This window comes from Panthera onca, chromosome F1, assembly GCF_046562875.1.
Source record: "Panthera onca isolate mPanOnc1 chromosome F1, mPanOnc1 haplotype 2, whole genome shotgun sequence".
Classification (NCBI taxonomy): Eukaryota; Metazoa; Chordata; class Mammalia; order Carnivora; family Felidae; genus Panthera; species Panthera onca.
In genome coordinates this window covers 44,974,116-44,999,270 of record NC_138355.1, presented here as the reverse complement: position 1 = coordinate 44,999,270, position 25,155 = coordinate 44,974,116, and the positions used below count along the sequence as shown (strand labels likewise).

The 25,155-nt window shown below is 37.5% G+C and overlaps 1 protein-coding gene across 11 annotated transcripts in view; it reads right to left on the bottom strand.

Moving 5' to 3' along the window:
• SNRPE (small nuclear ribonucleoprotein polypeptide E) overlaps positions 1 to 25,155 on the bottom strand; it is a 132,894-nt gene that overhangs the window by 85,601 nt on the left and 22,138 nt on the right. For 9 of the 11 annotated variants that reach the window (XR_014136441.1, XM_078441271.2, XM_078441272.2 and 6 more), the window contains one exon: positions 4,358 to 4,404. The exons of the other annotated variants lie outside the window; for them this stretch is intronic. Coding sequence is in view for 8 of the 9 variants with exons in the window: in XM_078441271.2 (XP_078297397.1) it covers positions 4,358 to 4,404 (47 nt within the window). In the remaining variant the exon portion in view is untranslated. The remainder of the gene's footprint in view (positions 1 to 4,357; positions 4,405 to 25,155) is intronic. 11 annotated transcript variants of the gene reach the window in all.

Here is a 25,155-nt window from a genome sequence, read left to right as displayed (position 1 = left end):
TATTAGGAAAGAAAAAATATAAATATATTTTAAAAGAACATGAAAGACGAAAGGCAGAACCAACCTTTGAAAGATAGAAATCTCAAAGAATGCAGAAAAACGGGCACATATGTAATCAATAAAAGTATAAAAGAATATTTTTTCACCCAAATAAAGAACTGAGTCTGGACACAAAGAGAGCTCAGAGAGGAAATGAAAATTAACTAGCAGAGTCCAAGATCATGGCTTATGGGAAAAGAAACTAAATTACTGTAAAAAAAATAATTCTAAGCCTTCCAACCTGAAAAAAAAGCAGGCTCTATTCAAGTTAGAGCAGCTTTATATTTTGCCATTAAAACGAAACCAAAGGAATCACTGAAAAAACACACTTAATTCAAACGTAAGTTTCATTAGTAAACAAATGGGCCAGGAAACCAACATTAGTTTGGCAAAATAGGAGACATATGGAGGCATATATCTTTTCATATTTGATATCTTCAAGAACACCAAGGCCTCTGGAAGCTACTGTTTGAAGAAAAGTGATTTTGAAGAAAAGTGGTATGTTACATGCCAACTTGGCTAGGATAACCCCCAGTTATTCACTCAAATACTACATTAGGTATTACTGTGAAGGTATTTTGTAGATGTGTCTTCAGTTCATAATCAGTTAACTTTAAGTAAAAGAGATTACCTAGATTGTCTGGCTGGGCCTGATTCCATCAGTTGAAATCTCTTCAGAGCAAAGCTTGGAAGAAATTCCACCTGTGAATTAAAGCCTTGGCTTGCCGGAGAGTTCCAGCGTGGCCTCTCTGATGACCTACCTTATGGATTTCAGACTTTTCTAGCCAGCCCTCACAACTGCAAAAGCCAATTCCTTGTAATAAATCTATTAATATATATCTCCTACTGGCCCTCTTTCTCTGGTGGCAATTTGACACAGAGACGTTAACTACAGTTGTTGGTAAGTCTTCTTCACTGATATAATATTAGAAAAAAGGTATGGAAGAGAGATTGATTTCCTAAATTATAAAGACTCACAGCAAATTAATTAAGAATGAGAAGAAAAAAAAAGAATGAGAAAGTATGAGAAAGTCAAAAGATAAAGAAGCCAAATGGTTGGGGTGCCTGGGTTGAGCGTTTGACTCTTGATTTTGGCTCAGGTCACAGTCCCAGGGGCTGGGGATCAAGCCCTGCATCAGGTACTGCCCTGGGTGTGGAGTCTGCTTGGGGTTCTCTCTCTCTCATTAAAAAAAAAAAAAAAAAAAAAAAAAAAAAAAAAAAAAAAAGGGAATGCAAACTGGTGCAGCCACTCTGGAAAACAGTATGGAGGTTCCTCAAAAAACTAAAAATAGAACTACCCTACGACCCAGCAATTGCACTACTAGGTATTTATCCAAGGGATACAGGTGTGCTGTTTTGAAGGGACACATGCACCCCCATGTTGATAGCAGCACTACCAACAACAGCCAAAGTATGGAAAGAGCCCAAATGTCCATCGATGGATGAATGGATAAAGAAGATGTGGTATATATATGCAGTGGAGTATTACACGGCAATCAAAAAGAATGAAATCTTGCCATTTGCAACTACATGGATGGAACTGGAAGGTATTATGCTAAGTGAAAGTGGTCAGTCAGAGAAAGACAAACATCATATGACTTCACTCATATGAGGACTTTAAGAGACAAAACAGATGAACATAAGGGAAGGGAAACAAAAATAATATAAAAACAGGGAGGGGGACGAAACATAAGAGACTCTTACAAATGGAGAACAAACAGAGGTTTACTGGAGGGGGTGTGGGAGGGGGAGATGGGCTAAACGGGTAAGGGGCATTAAGGAATCTACTCCTGAAATCATTGTTTCACTATATGCTAACTAATTTGGATGTAAATTTTAAAAAATTAAAAATTAAAGAAGAAGAAGAAGAAGGAGGAGGAGGAGGAGGAGAAGGCGGCAAATGCTTATTTTACAATATGATAGCCCGAGTTATATTTTATTAGATACCTATAAACAGGCAAATAGAGAGTTAAGAATGTTTTTGGACTCCAGATATTTACTGGTGGAGTTAAAAATTGGGTGTTTGTGGTAGCCAGCTTCCAAGATAGCTCCCGATCTCCCTGCCTCCTGTATTTACGTCCTTGTGCTGTCCCTTCCCACAGTACCAGGATTGGTCTGTGTGACCAATAGGATACAACAAAAGTGACAGTTATCATTTGGAAGGTTAGGTGATAAAAGATATTAGAGCTTCCACCTTGATCCTTCTGGCTCTCTTGGACCATTTGCTCTGGGGGAAGCCATCTGCTAGATCCCGAATAATCCTGTGGAGAGGCCACGTGGGAAGGAACAAGGCCTCCAGCTAATAGCCACCAATGAACTATGGTCTTTGAGCACAGCTATCTGAGTGAGCTTAGAAGCAAACTTCCCAGCATCCAATCAAGTCTTCAGAGGACTGAAGCATCAAGTGACTTGTAGACTGTAATCTCAAGCACATCCTATTCAGACCTGCCCAGCTAAACCCCTCCTAGATTCCTGACTTTCAGAAACTGGGTGAGATAATAAATGTTTGTTGTTTTAGCTATTAAGTTTCCCTGCCAGATTGACTTAAAAGGCAAAAGGAAACAAAGTAAAACTCATAGAAGAGGCAGAATTGAAGAAGCAAGAATAAAAGTCAGGAAGCACAAATAGAAAGTAAAATAAACCAAGAATAACAATTAAAATTATCCTAAATAGTAGAAATCTTGCTATTAGAAGGGCAAAAAGCATCAATTATTTAAAAATCAATGAAATAATATATTACTAACATAGATACGTAGAAGCCAAGAGGCCTGGGAAAGCTAAACATCAAAGAATGGGCAAAAATAAACTACACTGACAAAAAAGGAAAGCAGCAATAGCAATATTAATATCAGATGAAACAGAATTTAGGGCAAAAAAGCACTTAAGTCAGGTGGTTACTGCATATGATGAAAGGTAGTCAATAATGAATAAAATAATAAAGAATTTATATGGACCAACATGACAGCTAATTATATCATGTAGATTAATACCCATGTCATGTGAAAATTATAAAAATACAATTACAATGGAAAATTTTAATTCTTCAATATCAATGACAGATTAAGGCTATAATATATGTAAAGCTATAAAGGATCGGGGGGCATGTGTGACTCAGTCGGTTAAGTGTTTGACTTCAGCTCAGGTCAGGATCCTGTGGCTCTGCACTGACAGCTTAGAGCCTGGACCCTGCTTCAGATTCTGTATCTCCCTCTTTCTCTAACCCCTCCCCATTTGCACTCTGTTTCTCTCTCTCTCAAAAATAAATAAATATTAAGAAAAAAAAAAGCTGGAAAGGATCTAAACACTATAATTCATAATGAAGAACATTATTGCAGATTTTATATTCTACAAATAATGGCTATATATGTTCACATATAGAAATTGAACATATTAGATTATTGAGAAAAATCTCATTAGAGACAACAAAATATTTAATAGGCTATATTTTTTTATCTGTAGTTAAACATTAACTGCATTAATGTTTTCTTATAAAGAGTCCACAGTCATCTGTAAAATAAAGTTTCCACAAATAAGAACTTGGACAAAAAGAAAGAGAAATGTAAACAGACTGCTTTTGCAGGCCATAAAAGTATATGGCAAATGTCAGCAATTATGATTAGTTACTTCTTTTAAAAATAATAATAAAAATATCAACCTATCTAAATCTTTGTGGGAAAGTCAAAGCAGTATTTGGAGGAAAATGTATAGTTTCAAATATCATATTTTTTAAGACAGCAAAGAGATTGAATATAAAAGCATCAAAATCCCCAAAAGTAAAGAATGGGGCCAGTTAAAACCAAAATAAAGTTAATTGGAAGTAAAAGCAATTTGATTTTGTAAACACTATGAAATAGACAAGGCTCCAGCAAATGTAATCAAGAAGAGAGAAAAATAGGGGTGCCTGGGTGGCTCAGCTCAGGTCATGATCTCACGGTTCATGAGTTCAAGCCCTGCATCAGGCACTGTGCTGACAGCTTAGAGCCTGGAGCCTGCTTCAGATTCTGTTATCTCCCTGTGCCTCTGTTCCTCCCCCACTCATGCTCTCTCTCTCTCTGTCTCAAAAATAAATAAGCATTTGAAAAGTTTTTTTTAAAAAAGGCAATGTAACTTAAAAAGAGAGAGAGAGAAATAGACACAAATTGTTAGAAATAAGGAGGTAAGTAATATATGAACATGGTAAAATTTTCCCTATCCTAAAGAAAAACCCTTTCTTTTACTATAGTTCTCTCCCTCTCCTTTTGAAAGACCCTCTCAAAAACAAATGATGTTTTTGGAAATATTGTATGTTTTCTGATGATAAGAGTAAAACAAGACTTACATTTCTGTTAGTAGAGTAGATTACACACAAGAAGACGGTCCCACCTGCTAAAAGCAACGAAAATCAGTGGGTTTTTTAGAAAATTGAAGTACAGTCAACACACACACAATGTTACATTGGTTTCAGGAGTACGACATAGTGATTTAACAAGTCTATACCTTGTGCTACGCTCACCACAAGTACAGCTACCATCTGAAATTACTGGATTTTTAAAAAGTCTCCAATGTACTCAGAAGCTGACAAGAAATGAAAGATTCCTTAATTTTATTACCTTTATTCTAAGCCATTATTGGTTGAAAGAGATACCACTGCTTTATTCACTACTAAAAAAGGGATACAAGCCGTCAAACTATAACATAATGCTTTCTTATAATTAATACCTCTTGTTTTGTACTTACTGAAAGAGATATTTAATTTTTTAAAGTTTAGTTATTTATTTTGAGAGGGAGAGAGTGTGTGCGAGCTGAAGAGGGGCAGTGAGCGAGGGAGAGAGAAAGAGACTAAGCTGACAGAGCAGAGCCCAATGCAGGGCTCGAACTCATGAACAGAAAGAGATATTTTAGGCTTAGTCATCTACTTTAAGTATAAATTACTCTTAGGTATTTATAAACAGTAAAATATAAGTGAAAAAATCATTTGCCTAAAACTTCCTCATTTAATCTTCCTCTTCCACACAACGCTCTGTGCCATCAAGAACACAAGCGATTTATTATTTCATAAAATAATCCTTAAAAAAATGAAAACCAGGTGGCACTGGACTCTCCAGCCTGACTTTGCAGTTATGTAGCACCAACCAACTTCTGACTCATGTTTCAGGAATGCTGCTGAATGTGTCTGATTCACTCTAAGAACAGTTCCCCTCCACAGACATTTGATTCCTAGGAGTTAAAAGAATGCTCCACTATCTGCCTCAAGATTTTCTTCCAAGCCACTGGTGGTTATTCTGCAAGATTTGATGCTTCGCTTTTGATATTCATACACACATAAACAATACATCTATGTTATGCCTGACCTTGGCTGCCAGTCAATCCAGGATGCCATCAGTTTAAGAGCTATATAGACTTCAGAGATGTTAAAATGTGTGTGTGGGGGGGGGGGTGGTGGTGGTGGTGGTGGTGGTGGTGGTGGTATATTTTGGCTAATAAAATAAGATAAATTATAGTAGGGATGAAGACATGAAAGAAATCTACCCAAACTGGAAAAGCTTATAGTTCACTTTTGATAGAACTTTGTCCCATGTGAGTTAAAAACAAAAGCCCAGGACTGCCTAAAATAGGGACTCTAAAAGGAGATTCTCCTCCCACCTCCCATAAGGCTGAATCCTCAAAGTGTTACACTCTCAGATTGAAGCCAATTAGAATTCATCTATTCCCTGCCCAACTATCACCACCAGAGGTCTACAACAAAAACTGCTCAAAACTTGGTGCTGGGTCAGGAAGAGGAGGAGATTATCTCCCCCAAGAATCTGTAACCACGAGCTACTCCAGGGCAGGTGTGTAGCCCAACACATACAACCTAGATACCTGAAAAGAGTCTTAAGCCAAAAATTAGGTTTAATAGTAGTCTTAGTACAATGATGCCCTCACGTGCCCAAAAGAAGCAAAAGCAAATCTCCTGGAAGGAACTCATCTTCATCCCAGGCCTTAAAGATTTCCCAAAGGAGAAAGAAATTTTTTTAAATCAGTTCACAGTCAAACACCAATATAATGAAACAAACACAAGTCACAAAACAACCAGGAAAGAAAGCACCATGAGCAAGAGCCAGCAGGAAAGACAGGAAAATCAGAACTGCAAAGACATCAGATATTAGAATTATCAGGCACCAAACAGGAAAAACCAACATATCTAAAAAGAAACCAAGAACTAAAAAAAGTAATAATTAAAACTAAAAATGTTCTGGGGCACCTAGATGGCTTAGCTGGTAGAGAGTGTGACTCTTAATTTCGGGTTTGGGGGTTCAAGCCCCATGTTGGTATAGAGATCACTTAAAAATAAAATCTGTAACAAATTACAAAAATTGTTTTCTGAATAGGTCTAATAGCTTTTCAGACACAGACAAAAATAATGAACTAGAAGATAAACCTGAAAAAATTGTACGGAACAAAGAAAAAAAAGATGGTAAATATGCAAAAGGTAATGAAGGATATAGTGTAAGGGTCTAACAAATGACTATTTAAAATAGTCAAGGAGGATATTAAGAAAATGGGGTAGAGGAAATAATTGAAGAAATAATGGCTAACAATGTTTTAGAACTAAAGAAAGAATTCAATTCACAGATGCAAGAAATCCAATGAATTTCAAGCAGAATAAGTAAAAAAGTTATACCCAGACCTACAACAGGGAAATGACAGAACAACAGTAAAAAACAAAAAGAAATAAACAAAACTACATTGGAGGCAGCCGCTAAAAAAAGAGAGATTAGCTTCGAAAATGTCACAATTAGAATGACAGATGGCTTATCAATAGTAACAATGGAAGCTAGAAGTTAATGAAGTAATATTTCTAAAGTGTTTAATGCACTGAACAAAGCAACTGTTACTTTTCGGGGGCGCCTGGGTGGTTCAGTTGGTTAAACATCTGACTCTTGATTTCAGCTCAGGTCATGATCTCACAGGTCATGATCTCACTGTTCATGAGCTCGAGCCCTGCATCAGGCTCTGTACTAACTGCTTGGGATTCTTTCTCTCCCCCTCTCTCTGCCCCTCCCCAGCATGCACGGACACACTCTCTCAAAATAAATAAACTTAAAAAAAAAAGTAACTTACTAAAATTCTGTGGCCTGTGGAAATATCTTTAAAAACAAAGGCTAGGGGTGCCTGGGTGGCTCAGTCAGTCGAGCATCTGACTTTAGCTCAGGTCATGATCTCACAGTTCATGAGTTTGAGCCCCGTGTTGGGCTCTCTGCAGTCAGTGCAGAATCCACTTCAGACCCTCTGTTCCCCCGTCTCTCTCTGCACCGTCCCTGCTTGCGCTCGCTCTCTTTCAAAAATAAGCATTTTTTAAAAAGCCACAAAGGTTAAATGAAAACATTTTTCAGACAAAGACAGAGTTTGCCACCACAGATCTTCATTACAGGAAATTCTAGAGTGTGCACTTTAGTCAGAAAGAAAGTGATCACAGATGGTCTAAAATGAAAGAATAATGGAAGAACAAAGTGGCAAATACATAGGTTAATCCAAACAAACACTGCCACAGGGAAACGCGGTGACAATGCCTTCCAAAATTACGAAAAACGAGGTAGAGCCTTTAAGGAGATAGTGAGGATGGGATCATAAGGTGAGGGCTCTAATCCAATAGAACTAGTATCCTTATAAAAAGAGGATAAGACACCAGACAGCTCTCTCTTTCCTTGCACACACAGAAGAAAGGGCATGCGAGGACATAAGAAGGCAGCCTCCTGAAAGCCAGGAAGAGAGCTGTTACCAGAAATAGAATCTGCTAGCATCTTGATCTGGGATATCTAGACTCTGCAACTGTGAGAAAATAAATTTGTTGTTCAAGCCATCCAGTTTGTGGTATTTTGTTATGGCAGCCCAAACAGCCTGATACTCTTACTTTCTCAGACATCCTTATATCTAGGAGTGAAAATGACACTTGGTTATGGCTAATAAAACATATAAAGAAATCTTTGGGTATAAACTCTTGAGAATGCTTTTCATCTTTCATTTTTTTTATTATTGTTTTAAATGTATGCTAGGACCTTTTTTTTCCCTTCCAATGTTTATTTATTTTGAGAGAGAGTGCACATGCACGCGTAAGCGGGGGAAGGGCAGAGAGAGAGAGAGGGAGAGAGAATCCCAAGCAAGCTCCACTGCTGCCAGCACAGAGCCCCAGGCAGGGCTCAACCCCATAAACCAAACTGTGAGATCACGACCTGAGCTGAAATCAAGAGTCAGACGCTCAACTGGCTGAGCCAGCCAGGCGCCCCTGAGAATGCTTTTTTAAAAAGGACAGACCCAGGGGCGCCTGGGTGGCGCAATCGGTTAAGCGTCTGACTTCAGCCAGGTCACGATCTCGGGGTCCGTGAGTTCGAGCCCCGCGTCAGGCTCTGGGCTGATGGCTCGGAGCCTGGAGCCTGTTTCTGATTCTGTGTCTCCCTCTCTCTCTGCCCCTCCCCCGTTCATGCTCTGTCTCTCTCTGTCCCAAAAATAAAAATAAAAAACGTTGAAAGAAAAAAAAAAATTAAAAAAAAAATAAAAAGGACAGACCCAGAAGGTATGCTCCTTCGGACTCCCTCCATTTTCCTAGCAGACCAGCATTCCTTTCTTGTGATCACAAGGGGATAGGCACAAGGATAATGCCCTATGTGACAAGGGAAGCAGCAGGAAAGATGAAGGTAGCCTGGGTATCTGAATGGCATCATCATATATCTATCATCAGTATTTATTCAGTGCTATATACCAATGAATGGCCGATAACTGGACTACCTATCTCAGATTTCTTGTTGTGGGATAAATAAATTTATTTTGTTTAAGCTACTGCAACTTGTTTTTTGTGTTCCTTGCAAATTTCCAGAAAATATCATATTCTCAAATGATAAACCCAAGGAGAAAAGACAGGAAAAGAAATTATAAGGATGCGAAGCAATGACAAAACTGAAACACTGGCTTTACTGTTTCCTCCCCCCCCCCTCCCCCCCCCCGTTCAAAGAGTGGCCACTGAACGTGAGTTAAGTTTTTAAAAACATTCTTTGCATGTTAAATGGTGATGAACATAAATGGAATAAAATATAAGCAAAATTCACATGAATATTTAAAGTAAAACATTTAAAGGGGTGCCTGGCTGGCTCAGTTGATAGAGCACATGACTTTTGAACTCAGGGCTGTGAGTTCAAGCCTTACGTTGGATGTAGAGACTTACTTAAAATTTTTTTTATTATTTTATTTTATTTATTTATTTTTTTAACATTCATTCATTTTTGAGAGTGAGAGAGACACAGCATGAGTGGGGGAGGGGCAGAGAGAGAGGGAGACACAGAATCTGAAGCAGGCTCCAGGCTCTAAGCTGTCAGCACAGAGCCCGACATGGGGCTCGAACTCACAGACCGTGAGATCATGACCTGAGCTGAAGTTGGACGCTTAACCAACTGAGCCACCCAGGCGCCCCTTAAAAATTTTTTTTAAGAACCATGAAGGGGTGCCTCCATTAGTGAAGATCAATGAGCGTCCAACTCTTGATTTCAGCTCAGGTCATGATCCCAGGGTCATGGAATCGAGCCCCGCCTCAGGCTCCATGCTAAGCATTGAGCCTGCTTGGGATTCTCTCTCTCTCTCTCTCTCTCTCTCTGCTTGGGATTCTCTCTCTCTCTCTGCCCCTCTCCCCCACTCACATGCTCTCTCTCTGAAAATAAAAAATTAAATTAAAATTACAAAAAAAAAACCAACACGAAGATAAAGCTTAAGCTTCAGGCCTTCTCACATATACAGGCCCTTCCAAGGTCCTAGGAGGGACCCAAGCAATCTTTACATGATCAAATATATTTTTAATTTGCAAAAATCAAGGTTAAGATTATTGTCTCTTTCCACTTAGATTTTCCCTTTATCACATATCCCCTTGTATCAGGTCACAGATATTTTTGGATGTGGCTAAGAAGTTGAGCCGGGGGTATACTTTAGTTAGGTGAGATACTGTATGCAGTTGAGTTGCTTTTGCACACAGTTAAATTATTGCTAACCCTCCCAGCGAAGGAACGCATCCAGGAACACTCCTAAAACCTACCATGCCAATATACCTGGCATAGGCACAGGAAGGTACATGTTAAAGGTCACAGAAAATTGTCAATAGAGGATTCCAGTCTCATGAAGACCTAATTGAAAGCAAAGATACTCCTGTCAGAAACATACTGATAATGCAACATATGCAATATCAAATGTACCATAGATTTTTTTTCCTCTTTTTTGATGGGAATGACTTGTGGTATAAAGCTTAATACACCATTTCCATTGCAATTTGAAGAGGCATTTTGCAACATTTTAATAAAGTGAAAAATGTTAGCCTCCTAATTTGGATTTATATAAAGATGAATTTTGTCATCTTTAAATTTATATATTAACAAATCAAAGGAAAATTCAGATTAGGAAATAAAAGCAATAAAGAGCAGCTATGGAATCAGCAAATTTGTATTTTTTTAATTAAGAAGTGAATTATAACAGGAACATGTTTATATTATATCAAAATTATTAATTTTTTTAAATGTTTATTTTTGAGAGAGACACAGAGTGCAAGTGGGGGAGGGGCAGAGAGAGAGGGAGACACAGAATCTGAAGCAGGCTCCGGGCTCTGAGCTGTCAGCACAGAGCCTGACATGGGGCTCGAACCCACGATCCGTGAGATCATGACCTGAGCTGAAGTCAGACACCTAACCGACTGAGCCACCCAGGTGCCGCTATAATCATTAATTTTTTAAGAGTATGAGCTAAATTTCAAATAGAGGCAAATAGTTTCTTGGATTATTTATTAATCCAATCAATGAAGGGAAATGAATCATATAAACATATTAGAACTAGCTTTCAATTTGTTGCTGAATTGACTACAAAGAGAACATAACTCATAATACTCGCTAGAGGAAGATATCTATGGCATTAGTGTCATTAATACAAAGAGTACTTTAGGATTAGTTATTGCACAAGAAAATTTGAAACACCCTGAAATCTGGAGATTATATATGAAAGAAACTTGATAGAGATTTTAGCAAACTTGACATTTTAAGAAACTATATGGTATTATTAATGACAAATTGCAAAGCTGAAGAAACTTTTTTAAACACTCAAAATAAATTTCAAACAACCATGAAAGAGAAAAGAATGATTTGTCTATTTACTTAATAGAAAATATTACAAAAGCTTATATTAAGAAGCAATCAAAGAGTTGCAGGAAAAATGCATTATAGAAGTGATTCAATCATTAGTTAATAAAAATATTATGTTGTTTTATAGATTTCATGATTTTATGTGGTCAAGTTAAAGTATTTTAATTTACTTCTTTTTTCATTCTAAATAAATTCTCATTTCTATGTATGATTCCATATTTATAATTTTATATACTTTTTAAAAAGATTCACCCAAATTATAGAAGTTTCAGGTTCCACAAAGCCTGCGTCCATCCTTATGACAGATTAATATTAAAAAAAGCTCTAGGGGCCCCTGACTGGCTCAGTTGGTAGAGCATGCGACTCAATCTAGGTAATGAGTTTAAGCCCCAGGATGGGCATAGAGTTTATTGTTTAAAAAACACTCCATCAGATAAGATAAGTTTACTAATTATTTCAATGGAAGTTTGAAAAGAAGGCATAATAAAATTCACTAATGTTCTTATCAACAGTATAAATATATCCTATCCAGAGTTAATCCAACTGTAGTTTGAAGGAACAGTACCCACAAGACTAGCCTTACTAATTCACACCCATTGTAAATTTGGGGGGTTCTGAAAACTCTCTTCTGCTTTGGTAATTCCCTAGAAGGACTTACAGAACTCCCTGAAAGCTTTTATATTTACAATTACAGTTTGTTACAGAGTAAAGATTTATTTTATTTTTTAAAGTTTATTTATTTATTTAGAGAGAGAGAGAGAGAGAGAGAGAGACAGACTGCACACATACACACACAAGTGGGGGAAAGGCAGAGAGAAGGAGAGACAGAATCCCAAGCAGGCTCCGTGCCATCAATGCAGAGCCTGACGCAGGGCTCGAACTCACAAACCGTGAGATCATGACCTGAACGGAGGTCACGAGTTGGACGCTTAACCAACTGAGCCACCCAGGCACCCCTAAAGATTTAAATCAAAATCGGCCAAGGGAAGAGATGCACAGGGCAGACTCAAGGAGGAGGTTACATGCAGAGCTTCTACTCATCTGTCCCCATGGAATCATACATGGTGTTACTTCCTTCTTGTCACAATGTGTGACCATGTACACACAATACTGCCAACCAGAGAAGCTTAGCTTATTAACATTTGGTGTCAGAATTTTTATTAAGGCTTGATTTTATTAAGGCTTAGCTCACCTGGCTAATTCTTAATTTTCATTCCCTCCCAAGGTTGAGATAATACCTTTAGTCATCAATTCTTCTGGAAGTTGGAACTAATATGGTATGACCCACAGCCATAAACCACATAACCACATAAACCACAGTGTTAAACTTTTTTGTTGTTGTTCTAAGCCCCCAGCTAACAAAGACATTCCCATCAGGCAGGACATTCCTGTCGATCAGATCCCAGAAATCACCTTCTGGTATCAAAGGGCAGAAGCTAGACATCTCTTTGGGTAATTCTTCATTACACAATCCGTAGTATAAAAAACTGTATTTCAACTCAAGAGCCAGTATTCTATTTAATGGATAAAAGCTAGAGCTATTCCCTTCAAAACTAAAATAACAAACAAGAATAATCTTTTAAAAAATTAATTATTTAAATGTCTTTGAAATTTCTAGCCAAAGATTAAGAATTTGAAAAAAGAAATGATGTTTGTTTCTAGTGATGGTAGTCTAGATTATTTGAATTGATCCCCATTGCCCTCGGGGTTGCCAGATGTAGCAAAGAAACAAGATGCCCAGTTAAATGTGAATTTCAGATATATTTATACTGAAAAAATATTGTTTATCTGAAATCCAAATTAAACTGCTACCCTCTAAGTTTATTTGGCAACCCCAACCCCTCCCACTAAAAACAACCCAAAATGTTGTACACATACAAAACATATCCATATGCAGCTGCATACACATCTACACATACAACCTTCACAAAGACATCCAAGAGGTGACAGGATAAAAAGGAATTACATGTTGGGAATGCAAGCTGGCGCAGCCACTCTGGAAAACAGTATGGAGGTTCTTCAAAAAACTAAAAATAGAACTACCCTACGACCCAGCAATTGCACTACTAGGTATTTATACAAGGGATACAGGGATGCTGTTTCGAAGGGACCCATGCACTCCCATGTTTATAGCAGCACTATCGACAATAGCCAAAGTATGGAAAGAACCCAAATGTCCGTCGGTGGATGAACAGATAAAGAAGATGTGGTATATATATGCAGTGGAGTATTACTTGGCAATCAAAAAGAATGTAATCTTGCCCTTTGCAACTACGTGGATGGAACTGGAGGCTATTATGCTAAGTGAAATTAGTCAGTTAGAGAAAGACAAAAATCATGACTTCACTCATATGAGGGCTTTAAGAGACAAAACAGATGAACATAAGAGAAGGGAAGCAAAAATAATATAAAAACCGGGAGGGGGACAAAACAGAAGAGACTCATAAATATGGAGAACAAACTGAGGGTTGCTGGAGGGGGTTGTGGGAGGGGTGATGGGCTAAACGGGTAAGGGGCATTAAGGAATCTACTTCTGAAATCATTGTTTCACTATATGCTAACTAATTTGGATGTTAATTAAAAAAAATTAAAATTTAAATTAAAAAAAGGAATTACATGTGGTGGCTTTGTATTGTGTAAATGAAGGGTATAACTTATTAATATACTCAGAGATAAGAAAATGTTACAAATTTCTATGAGAGGCAAAGCATTTTCTCATAAAGGCACACAGAATCACAGAAAGCTTTAGTTCGACAATTACAGCTATGGGTCAAAGTAAACACAGAACACAAAATATCATCAGTCCTGATCTCAAAGAGATATTTTCCAGTGTTCACAAATTATCTTCTTAATTGATATGACCTCACTAATAGGAACACATTCAAAAAGAAAAAAAGAGTAACAAGCCATAGTCTCCCATCCATTAGCTAATGAAATACCATGCTGATATTGATGACCAAAATTTCAGGCCATAACATCAGATCCCCACTTGTTGCTGTCACCAACTGAAAATAGTTTATCAACTATGTTGCAAGTCAGAACTAGAACCAACTTTGGTCAAGAACCAGAAACAAAAAGAAAACCACAGGGCCAGGAATAAAAAGAGAGATCAAAAATAAATAGTTCTATTTCCTTTGGGATTTATTCTCAGGGTACACGTGCGCATATACACAGACACACACAGACACACTTGAAAAAAGAAAAGAAGAAAAAGGTATGTAAGGGCTTAAATATTCCATGAGATGCCCTTCTAGCAGCACTCCTTAACTGACTCTGGTGTAAGTGTCCGCTTGGGCATCTCAGTGGAACCCTATCAAAGTAAAATATTCAAAAAGTTGAAAATATGGCTTTCATACAAATAAGAAAATAAAACCATGTCAAAAACTTATTAACTAGTTAATGATGCGCCCAAGATAGTAAAACTGGTTCCAAGAGTATTGGAGGAGTTGTGTATTTATATAGATATTTTATTTTTAAAAAGACTGCTAGATTAAGATTGCTAGGTTACGTGCTAAAACTGGTAAATGAGTTTCAGGGCAATAAAACCACAGCCTTTTTCTACTGGATAGAAACCTACAAGTTAACATGGAGCTCCACAGTTTGGGCTCTACAGATGGTAAACAGTAACAGCAGATACAGGTACAGTAATCCTAAAGAAGTCCATAAACCTTGAGGGGTGCCTGGGTGCCTGGGTGCCTGAGCTGGTTAAGCGTCTAACTCTTGACTTCAGCTCAGGTCATGATCTCATGATTCTGTTCGTGAGATAGAGCCCCTCACTGGGCTCTGTGCTGATAGTACAGAGCCTGCTCGGGATTCTCATTCCCCCTTTCTCTGCCCTTTCCCAGCACATGTGCACTCTCTCTCAAAATAAATAAACATAAAAAAAGAAAAAATGAAGTCCATAAACTTTGGATGGGTCTGTTAAACAATGCTCCGGGAACACACTGAAAAGACAAGGCCCTCCTTTCTTTGACTTATTTCCAAGTCTTTGGGTTTTTTGTTTAAATTTTTTTTTTCAACGTTTTTTTTTTTAATTTATTTTTGAGACAGAGAGAGACAGAGCATGAACGGGGGAGGGTCAGAGAGAGAGGGAGACACAGAATCTGAACAGGCTCCAGGCTCTGAGCAGTCAGCACAGAGCCCGACGCGGGGCTCGAACTCACATACCGCAAGATGGTGACCTGAGCCGAAGTCGGACGCTTAACCGACTGAGCCACCCAGGCGCCCCGGGTTTTTTGTTTAGATGCATGTTCTCAGCTGAGGAAAACTGCCAAATCCAGAGTACTCTTTATGTGTCTCTGTCCTGTTGGATATTTTACCCTGAGAATTCCAACCACCTTGGCCTGCCACTAACCCAGTTTCCTCTCTTTGATACAGGGAGATGTCCAGATTATACCTGGGGTCCCCCTCCCTGCAACCTGGCAACTATATTCAGGCAGTAAGCTGGGCCAACTAGTAGGGCTGTATTTGTTTCCCAATAACCAAACATTGCTGTATAGTTGTCTGATGCCTAATGTCTTGAAAACCACCGTTTCATATATTTAGTCTTGTTTTTCGGTTGTTGCAGGTAAGAGGGAAAATCCATTTCCTATTACTCTATCTTGGCTCATTCTTTCTTTCTCTTGCCTCACTGCACCGGTAGAACATTCAGTACTATATTGAACAGAAGAGGTGCCAGCAGAGGCCAGAGGTGAGAGCATTGCCTTCTTTCTGAATGTACAGGGAAAGCAGTCTTTCAACATTAAACATGGTGTTTGGTGTAGGCTTTTCATAAATGATGATTCCTAGTTTGTTGGGAGTTTATCAAGAATGGATGTTATAAGTCTGTCAATGTTTTTTGTGCAAGTGTTGAGAAGATAATGTTTTTTTCTTTGACAGTCCGTTAGTGTGGACAATTTTACTAATTGGTTTCCTAGAGTAAGGGAGTGTTCCATCGTCTTCAATTTTCTAAGGGACTTTGTGAGGAATGGGTTTTTTTCCTTCCTTAAATATATGGCAGAATTCACTAGAAATGCCATCTGGGCCTGGTGTTTTCTTTGTGGGGTTTCTAATTATAACTTCAAACTCTAATAGTTACACAGATAATGAAGAAACTTATTTCTCACTTTTTATCATTTAAAAATAAGATATAATTGACATATAACATTATAGTAAAAACTTCATGATTTGTAATTGTATATATTGTGAAATAATCACCATAACAAATCTAGTTGACTCATCCTTTTTTATTTTTTAAGTTTATTTATTTTGAGAGAGAAAGAGCATGTGCATGAGCAGGGGAGAGAGAGAAAGGGAGAGAGAGAGAGAGAGAGAGAGAGAGAGAGAGAGAGAGAGAACCCCAAGCAGGTTTTGCACTGCAGAGCTGATGCGGGGCTCAATCCCACGAACTGTGAGATAATGATCTGAGCAGAAATCAAGAACCAACACAACTGACTGAGCCACCCAGGTGCCCCCTATTTCTTCTTGAGTGAGCTTTGGTAGGTTTCTCTATAGAGGTATTTGTCCCTTTCATTTAAATTATTAAATTTATTGTCCACAATATTCTAATACATATCTACACTTAAGTCATTTCTCATTCCTGATATTAGTAATTTTTGCCGTTTCTCTTTTTTCCTATTAGTCTAGCTAAAGGTTTACCAATTTCACTGATCTCCACACTTCTATTTCCTTTCTTCTGCTTACTTTGAGTTTCATTTATTCTTTATTCTCTAGTTTAAGGTGGAAGCTTATGTCATTGATTTGAGATTTTTCTTCTTTTCAAACACAGGTAGTGGAGATAGCTCAGGGGCAGAGCATTTGACTGCAAACACAGGCATTTATATTATAAATTGTCATTTAAATTTTGTTTTAGCTGTATTCTCCAAATTCTGATATATTGTTTTCACTTTGCACTTAAAAAAATAAGTTGTAATTTCCCTTTAGGTTTCTTTGTTGATTGATGAGCTGTGTAGAAATGTGTTATTTAGTTCCCATATATTTGGAGGTTTCCCAGAAACTGTTCTATTACCAATTTCTAAATGTCAAATTTAGTTTAAAATTTTATTTTGTCAAAGAACATATTTTGCATGATTTTGAATCCTTTTAAATGTATTGATACTTGCCCTGTTGTCCAGAATATGACCTATCTCGATAAAGTTCCCTTGTGCACTTGAAAAAAGTATTTTCTGCTGTTGTTGAGTACTATATAAATGTCAAGTACATTAAATCGATTGATAGTATAGTCCAAAATTTTTATATCATTGTTTTCTTTTTCAGAAAATTGGGATGTAATTGACATATATTAGTTTCAGGTGTATTACTTTTCTACATTTTATTATTGAGAGGTACTGAAATTTTGACTGTAATTGTGAAAATTGTTGGTTTCTTCTCACAATTTTGTCAGTTTTTGCTTCATGTATTTTGCAGCTGTTAGGCACATAAATACATAAGATTGTTATGACCTCTTACAGAGTTGACCCTCTGCCTTTTACGAAATGATTTTTTCCCCGGTAATGGCTTTGTTCTGAAATCTACCTCATCTGTTATTTATACAGCCTCTCCAGCCTTCTTTATAGTAGACGTAACAGGGCTTCTTTTTTCATCCTTTTACACTTAACCTATTTATGTCTTATTAAAGTGGTTTTCTTATAAGCAGCATATAATTGGATCTTGCTTTTTTATCTCATCTGATATTAAGGTATTTGGAAAATTTTCAAGAAGTATGATTATTGATATGATTGGCCTTAAATGTACCATCTTGCCATGTCTTCAATTTGTCCCAGCCCTTCTTTGTTCCCTCTTTTGTCTTCTTTTAGACTGAGAACTTTTTATGATTCTATTATATCTTCTGTTGGCTTATCAGTTTTTTCATTTTTGTAACTGCCTTAGGCCTTTCAAATACACCAATCTTTAAATTATTACATTCTACATTCAAGTAATATACAACTTTATGCACAGGGTACGAATCTTACACCAGTGATTCCCTTTACCCCTTCCTGGCCTTTGTCCTACTGTTCTGTTTTTACATCTATTAAAAACCTCATGATTAATTTACTACTTTTTCCTTTAAGCAGTATTTTTTTTAATGTTTATTTTTGAGAGAGAGAGAGAGGAAGGGAGGGAGGGAGCGTGCACACCTGTATGAGTGGAGGGCACAGAGAGAGAGAGGGAGAGAATCTTAAACAGGTTCCATGCTCAGTGCAGAGCCTGATGCAGGATTCGATCTCACGACTGTGAACTCATGGACACTTCACCAACTGAGCCATTCATGCACTCCAGCAATTATCTTTTAAAGAAAACTTTTACTCATCATTCTTTTGTGTGGCTCCAGATTTCTATTTGTTATCCTTCCCCTTATCCCTTAAGTACCTTCTTCAACACTTCTAGTAGTACTAGTCTTGTGGTGAATCCCTTGAACTTTTCCATATGTGAAGCAGCCTTTATTTCACCAGTGTTTTTGAAGGATATGTTTGCTGGGTATAGAATCTGAGTTTGTTTTCTTTTTTTTTGAGCACTTTTTATTTCGAAAAAATTGTTTAAATGTTTATTTTTGAGAGGGGGGTGCAAAGAGAGAGGGAGACACAGAATCTGAAGCAGGCTTCAGGCTCTGAACTGTCAGCACAGAGCTCTATGCAAGGCTTGAACTCATGAACCACAAGATCATGACCTGAGCCGAAGTTGGATGCTTAACTGACTGAGCCACCCAGGTGCCCCTTTTCTTTCAGTACTTTCGAGATGTTACTCCACTGTCTTCATACTTCTACCATATCTGATGAGAAACATGCTGTCATCCTTATCTTTGTTTCTCTTTCTGTGATGTGTCTTTTCATCTGACTGGTTTTAATACTTTCTCTTTATCTCTGGCTTGAGGAAATTGAGTAAAGGTGCTTTGGTTTAGTTCCCTTCATGTTTCGTGTGTTTGGCACACATTGAGATTCTTGGATCTGTGGGCTTATAGTTGTCATCAAATTTAGAAAAATTTCAGCCATTATATCTCAACTTGAGAAGACCTTAAGTTTACACCTCAGGCTGATCCTTGGCACAGAGACCGCCCATAACAAAGAAAACAAAACAACATAAAACCCAAACCATCAAAATAACTTTAAAAACAATAATCCCTGGGGAAGGGAAGAACCTGATTTGTAGAGATAACATTATTAGATTTAAATATGCAGTTGTCAACAAAAAAATAACAAAGCACACACAGAAAAACCAGTAAACCATGGCCCATTCAAGGGAAAAAACTAAGTCAAAAGAAGCTATCCTGGAAGAAGACCTAATAACAGATCTACTAGCCAGACGCTGAAGCAATATTAACAATGCTCAAAGAACTAAATAAAGATGTGGAGAAAGTCAAGAAAATGATGTATGAACAAAGCAGTAGGAAACCTAAAAGGAAACCAAAAAGAAATATGGAGCTAAAAATATAACTGAAAGGAAAAATTCACTAGAGGGATTCAAAGGCAGATTTGAGTAGGCAGAACAAAGAATTAAAAAACTTGGAGATAGGACGATGGAAACTACTGAGTCTGAGGAGCAGAAAGAAAAAAGAATGAATAAAAACAGAACCTGAGGAACCTGTGGGACACTACTAAGTGGACCAACATATACATTGTGGGAATCCCAGAAGGAGAAGAAAGGGGCAGAGAGACTATTTGAAGAAGTAATGGCTGAAAGGTTACCAATTTGATGAAAGACATGAAAATAAATACCCAAGAAGCTCAACAAATTCCAATAAAGATGAAGTCACAGAGATCAACCCTGAGATACATTATAATCAAACATTCAAAAGCTAAAGAGAATCTTGAAAGCAACAAGAGGAAAGTGAATTGTCACATACAAGGGATCCTCAATAAGAAAAAGAGCAGAGGGGCACCTGGGTGGCTCAGCTGGTTAAGTGTCCTACTCTTGATCTCAGCTCAGCTCAGGGTGTGAGTTCAAGCCCTGTGTTGGGTTCCATGCTGAGTGTGAAGCCTATTTTAAAAAAAGAAAGAAAAAAGGAGAGTCCTTAGAAACTTTGGAAGCCTGATGGTAGTGGGCTGACATATTCAAAGTCTTAAAAGAAAAAAAACCTGCCAACCAAAACTCCTATATCTGACAAAACTATCCTTCAAGAGTGAGGGAGAAATTAAGACATTTCTAGATAAACAAAAGCTAAGAGATTTCTTATCACTAGGCCTATCCTGAAAGATATGCTCAAGGGTGAAATGAAGAAACACTAGGCAGTAACTCAAATCCATATGAAAAAATACAGATCTCAATAAAAATAAATACATGGAAAATTATGGAAGCTAGTATTATTTTTATTATTATTATTTTTTAAATGTTTATTTATTTTTGAGAGAGAGAGCATGAATGGGGGAGGGTCACAGAGAGGGAGACACAGAATCAGAAGCAGGCTCCAGGCTCCAAGCTGTCAGCACAGAGCCCAATGTGGGGCTTGAACTCACGTACCGTGAGATCATGACCTGAGCCGAAGTCAGATGCTTAACCGAAGGAGCAACCCAGGCGCCCCGGAAGCTAGTATTATTTTGACAAGTTTGTAACTCCACTTTGTTTTCTACATGATCTAAGAGACTAATATATATATATATTTTTAAATATGAGGTTTATTGTCAAATTGGTTTCCATACAACACCCAGTGCTCATCCCAAAAGGTGCCCTCCTCAATACCCATCACCCACCCTCCCCTCTCTCCCACCCCCCATCAACCCTCAGTTTGTTCTCAGTTTTTAAGAGAGAGACTAATATATTTTTAAAAAATTATTAGTCCAAACACTAGTATTTTTGTAATTTTGATTTATAAATCGATATGTTGTTTTCTATATAATTTAAGAGACTAATGCATTTATTTATTTATTTATTTATTTATTTATTTTTTAATGTTTATTTATTTTTGACAGAGAGAGAGGGAGACAGAGCATGAGCAAGGGAGGGGCAGAGAGAGAGGGAGACACAGAATCTGAAGCAGGCTCCAGGCTCTGAGCTGTCAGCACAAAGCCTGATGTGGGGCTTGAACTCATGGACTGTGAGATCATGACCTGAGCTGAAGTCGGATCCTCAACTGACTGAGCCACCCAGGCACCCCAAGAGACTAATGCATTTAAAAGAATTACTAGTTTATGTCTGGGGGCACACAGTGTATAAAGATTCAATTTTATGATATTAACAATTGAAACGGGTGTGGACAAAGTTGTAAAGGAGCAGAGTTTTTGTATGTTATTGAAATTAAGTTAGTTAAATTCAAATTAGAATGTTGCAACAATAGGATATTCAGTGTAATCCCCATGGTAACCACAAAAAAAAACCCCACAGAATATGCACAAAAGAAAATGAGAAAAGAATTTAAACACTTCACTACAAAAAAATCAACTAAATACAAATGACAGTAATGCAGGCAATGTGAGACAAAAAAAGCTATAATGCCTACAGAAACAAACAGCAAAATGACAGAAATCCCTATCAGTAATTAAATGTAAATGGATTAAACTCTCCAATTAAAAAACAAAGATCAGCAGTACATGTAAAAACACATGATCCAAAATATATCTGTCTACCAGAGACTCAGTTTAGATCCAAAAACACAAATAGATTGAATATAAAAGGATGGAAATAGATAGCCCATGCAAGTAATAATAAAAAGAGAGAAAGGGTAGGTATACTAATATCAGAGAAATGGACATTAAATGAAAAAAGTTTACAGGAGACAAAAGAAAATTATTACACACATTAATAAAAGTATAACACAGCAAGTAGATATAACAATTATAAATATTTAGGCACCTAATAACATACCAGCAAAATACATGAAGCAAAAACAGAAGTAAAGGGAAAAGCAGACAGCTCTACAGTAACAGTTTGGAGACTTCAATACCCTACCCTCAGTGATGGACAGAACAACCAGACAGAAGATACATAAGGAAACATAATATTTAAACAACACAATAACTAGATCTAACAGATATATACAGAACACACTACCCAACAAGAGCACACATATTCTTCTTAGGTGCACAACATATTTTCAACGTTTTGTTTTTTTTTTTTTTTTTTTTTTTTTATTTTTTTTTATTTTTGGGACAGAGAGAGACAGAGCATGAACGGGGGAGGGGCAGAGAGAGAGGGAGACACAGAATCGGAAACAGGCTCCAGGCTCCGAGCCGTCAGCCCAGAGCCCGACGCGGGGCTCGAACTCACGGACCGCGAGATCGTGACCTGGCTGAAGTCGGACGCTTAACCGACTGCGCCACCCAGGCGCCCCCAACATATTTTCTTTCACACACAGGATAGTCAGAAATCAACAACAGAAGTAAAATTGGAAAATTCACAAATCTGTAGAAATTAACATAATCTTTTTTAAAAATTTTCTTTAATTTTTTATATATTTAATGTTTATTTTTGAGAGAGAGGGCGCACAAGCGGGGGAGAGGCAGAGGGAGGGGGACAGGGGATACGAAGGGGCTCTGTGCAGACAGCAGCAAGCACAATGTGGGGCTCAAACTCATGAACTGCAAGACCACCACCTAAGCCTAAATTGGATGCTCAACCCACTGAGCCACCCACGTGCCCCTAAACAATATAATCTTAAACAACAATGGCTCAAAGACAAAAGCACAAGGGAAATTAGACAACAGAGATGAATGAAAACAAAAACACAACGTGCCAAAGCTTGTGGGATGAAGTGAAAGCAGTGTTAAGAAGGAAATTTACAAGTATAAATGTTTATAATAAAAAAACTCTCAGGGAGCCTGGGTGGCTCAAGTCGGTCAAGCGTCCAACTTCTGCTCAGGTCATGTTCTCAGGGTTTGTGAGTTCAAGACCTGCTGCTGTCAGTACAGACCCACTTCAAATCCTGTCCCCCTGTCTCTGTGCCCCTCCTCTGCTTATGCTCTAAAATAAATAAACATTAAAAAAAATCTTAAAAACAATGTTAAATCTCAAATCAACAATCTAACGTTATAATTAAGGAACAAGAAAAGAAGGAACTAAACCCAAAGCTAGCAGAAGGAAGGAAATAATAAAGATTAGAGCAGAGATAAATGAAGAGTACAGAAAAAAAAACTGAGAAAATCAGCAAAACCAAAAGTTAGTTCTCTGAAAAGATCAACAAAATGGATAAACTTTTAGTTATATGGATTAACAACAAAAGAGAAAAGACACAAATTATAAAAACAGAAATGGAGGGGCGCCTGGGTGGCTCAGTCGGTTAAGTGTCTGACTCGGTTTCAGCTCAGGTCATGATCTCACAGTTTGTGAGTTCAAGCCTCACATCTGGCTCTGTGCTGATGGTGCAGAGCCTGCTTGGGATTCTCTCTCTCCATCTCTCTCTGCCCCTCCCACACTCTCTCTCTCAAAATAAATAAACTTAAAAAAAGAACAAAAAAAAACCCAGAAATGGAGACATTACTATTGATTCTACAGAAATGAACCACTATAATAAATTGGATAACCTGAATGAAATGTACAAATTCCTAGAAATACAAACCCACCAAGATTAAACCATGAAGAAACAGAAAATCTTAATAGACCTATAACTGGTAAGGAGACTGAATCAGTAATTTAAAAAATCTCCCAACAAAGAAAACTCCTGAACCTAATGGTTTCATTGGTAAATTCAATCAGATATTTAAAGAACTAACACCAATCCTTCTCAAACATTTTCAGAAAAAAATTAGAAGGGTAGGAAACATTTCCTAACTCATTCTAATGCCAGCATTATTCTGATACCAAAGCTAGACAAAGATACTGGAGACTATAGACCACTATCCCTTATGAATACCAATGCAAAAATACTCAATAAAATACCAGCAAACAAAATTCAGCAGCATACTAAAAAGGATTATACATCATGACCAAGTGGGGGTTATTCCTGGAATGCAAGGGTGGTTTAATATACAAAAACCAATCGATGTAATATACCACATAACAATATGAAGGTAAAAAACAACAACAGCAACAACAACAACCAAATGATCATCTCAGGGGTGCCTGGGTGGCTCAGTCAGTTAAGCATCCAGTTTTGGCTCAGGTCATGATCTCGCAGTACAGGAGTTCGAGGCCCACATCAGGCTCTGTGCTAATAGCTCAGAGTCTGGAGTCTGTTTCAGATTCTGTTTCTCCCTCTTTCTCTCTGCCCTTCCCTCACTCTCTCTCAAAAATAAACATTTAAAGAAAATTCAAATGATCATATCAATTCATATAGAAAAATCATTTGACAAAATTCAACACCCTTTCCTTATAAAAACATTCAACAAACTAGGAATAGAAGGAAATCACCTCAACATAATAAAAGCCATACTAAAAAAAAAACCAAAACAAAACAACCCACAGCAAACATCATACTCAATAGTGAAAGACTGAAAGCTCTTTTCCTCCTAAGATCAGGTACGAGACAAAGATATCTACTTTCTTCACTTTTATGTTACTTACATAGTACTTGGCAGTTCTAACCAGAGCAATTAGTCAAGAAAGTGTAAAAGGCATCCAAATTGGAAAGAAAAAAGTAAAATTATCTCTGTTCACAGAATGGATATTTCATGTAGAAAACTCTAAAGAGTCTACAAAAAAATCTTTTACAACTAATATTCTAATTCAGCAAAGTAGCAGGATACAAAGTCAGGATACAAACACAAAAATCAGTTGTATTTTCATACATAATAATAAACAATCTGAAAGAAAATTACAAAAACGGTTGCATTTACAATAGCATTAAAAGGCATAAAATACTTAGAAATCAACCTATCCAAGGAGGTGAAATACTTTTATACAATGAAAACTACAACTGATTAGAGAATTAAAAAAAATTTTTTTTTAATGTTTATTTATTTCTGAGACAGAGAGAGACAAAGCATGAGTGGGGGAGGGGCAGAGAGAGGGGGGACACAGAATCCGAAGCAGGCTCTGGCTCTGAGCTGTCAGCACAGAGCCCGATGCGGGGCTCGAACTCACAAACTGTGAGATCATGACCGAGCTGAAGTCGGTCGGTCAACCGACTGAGCCACCCAGGCGCCCC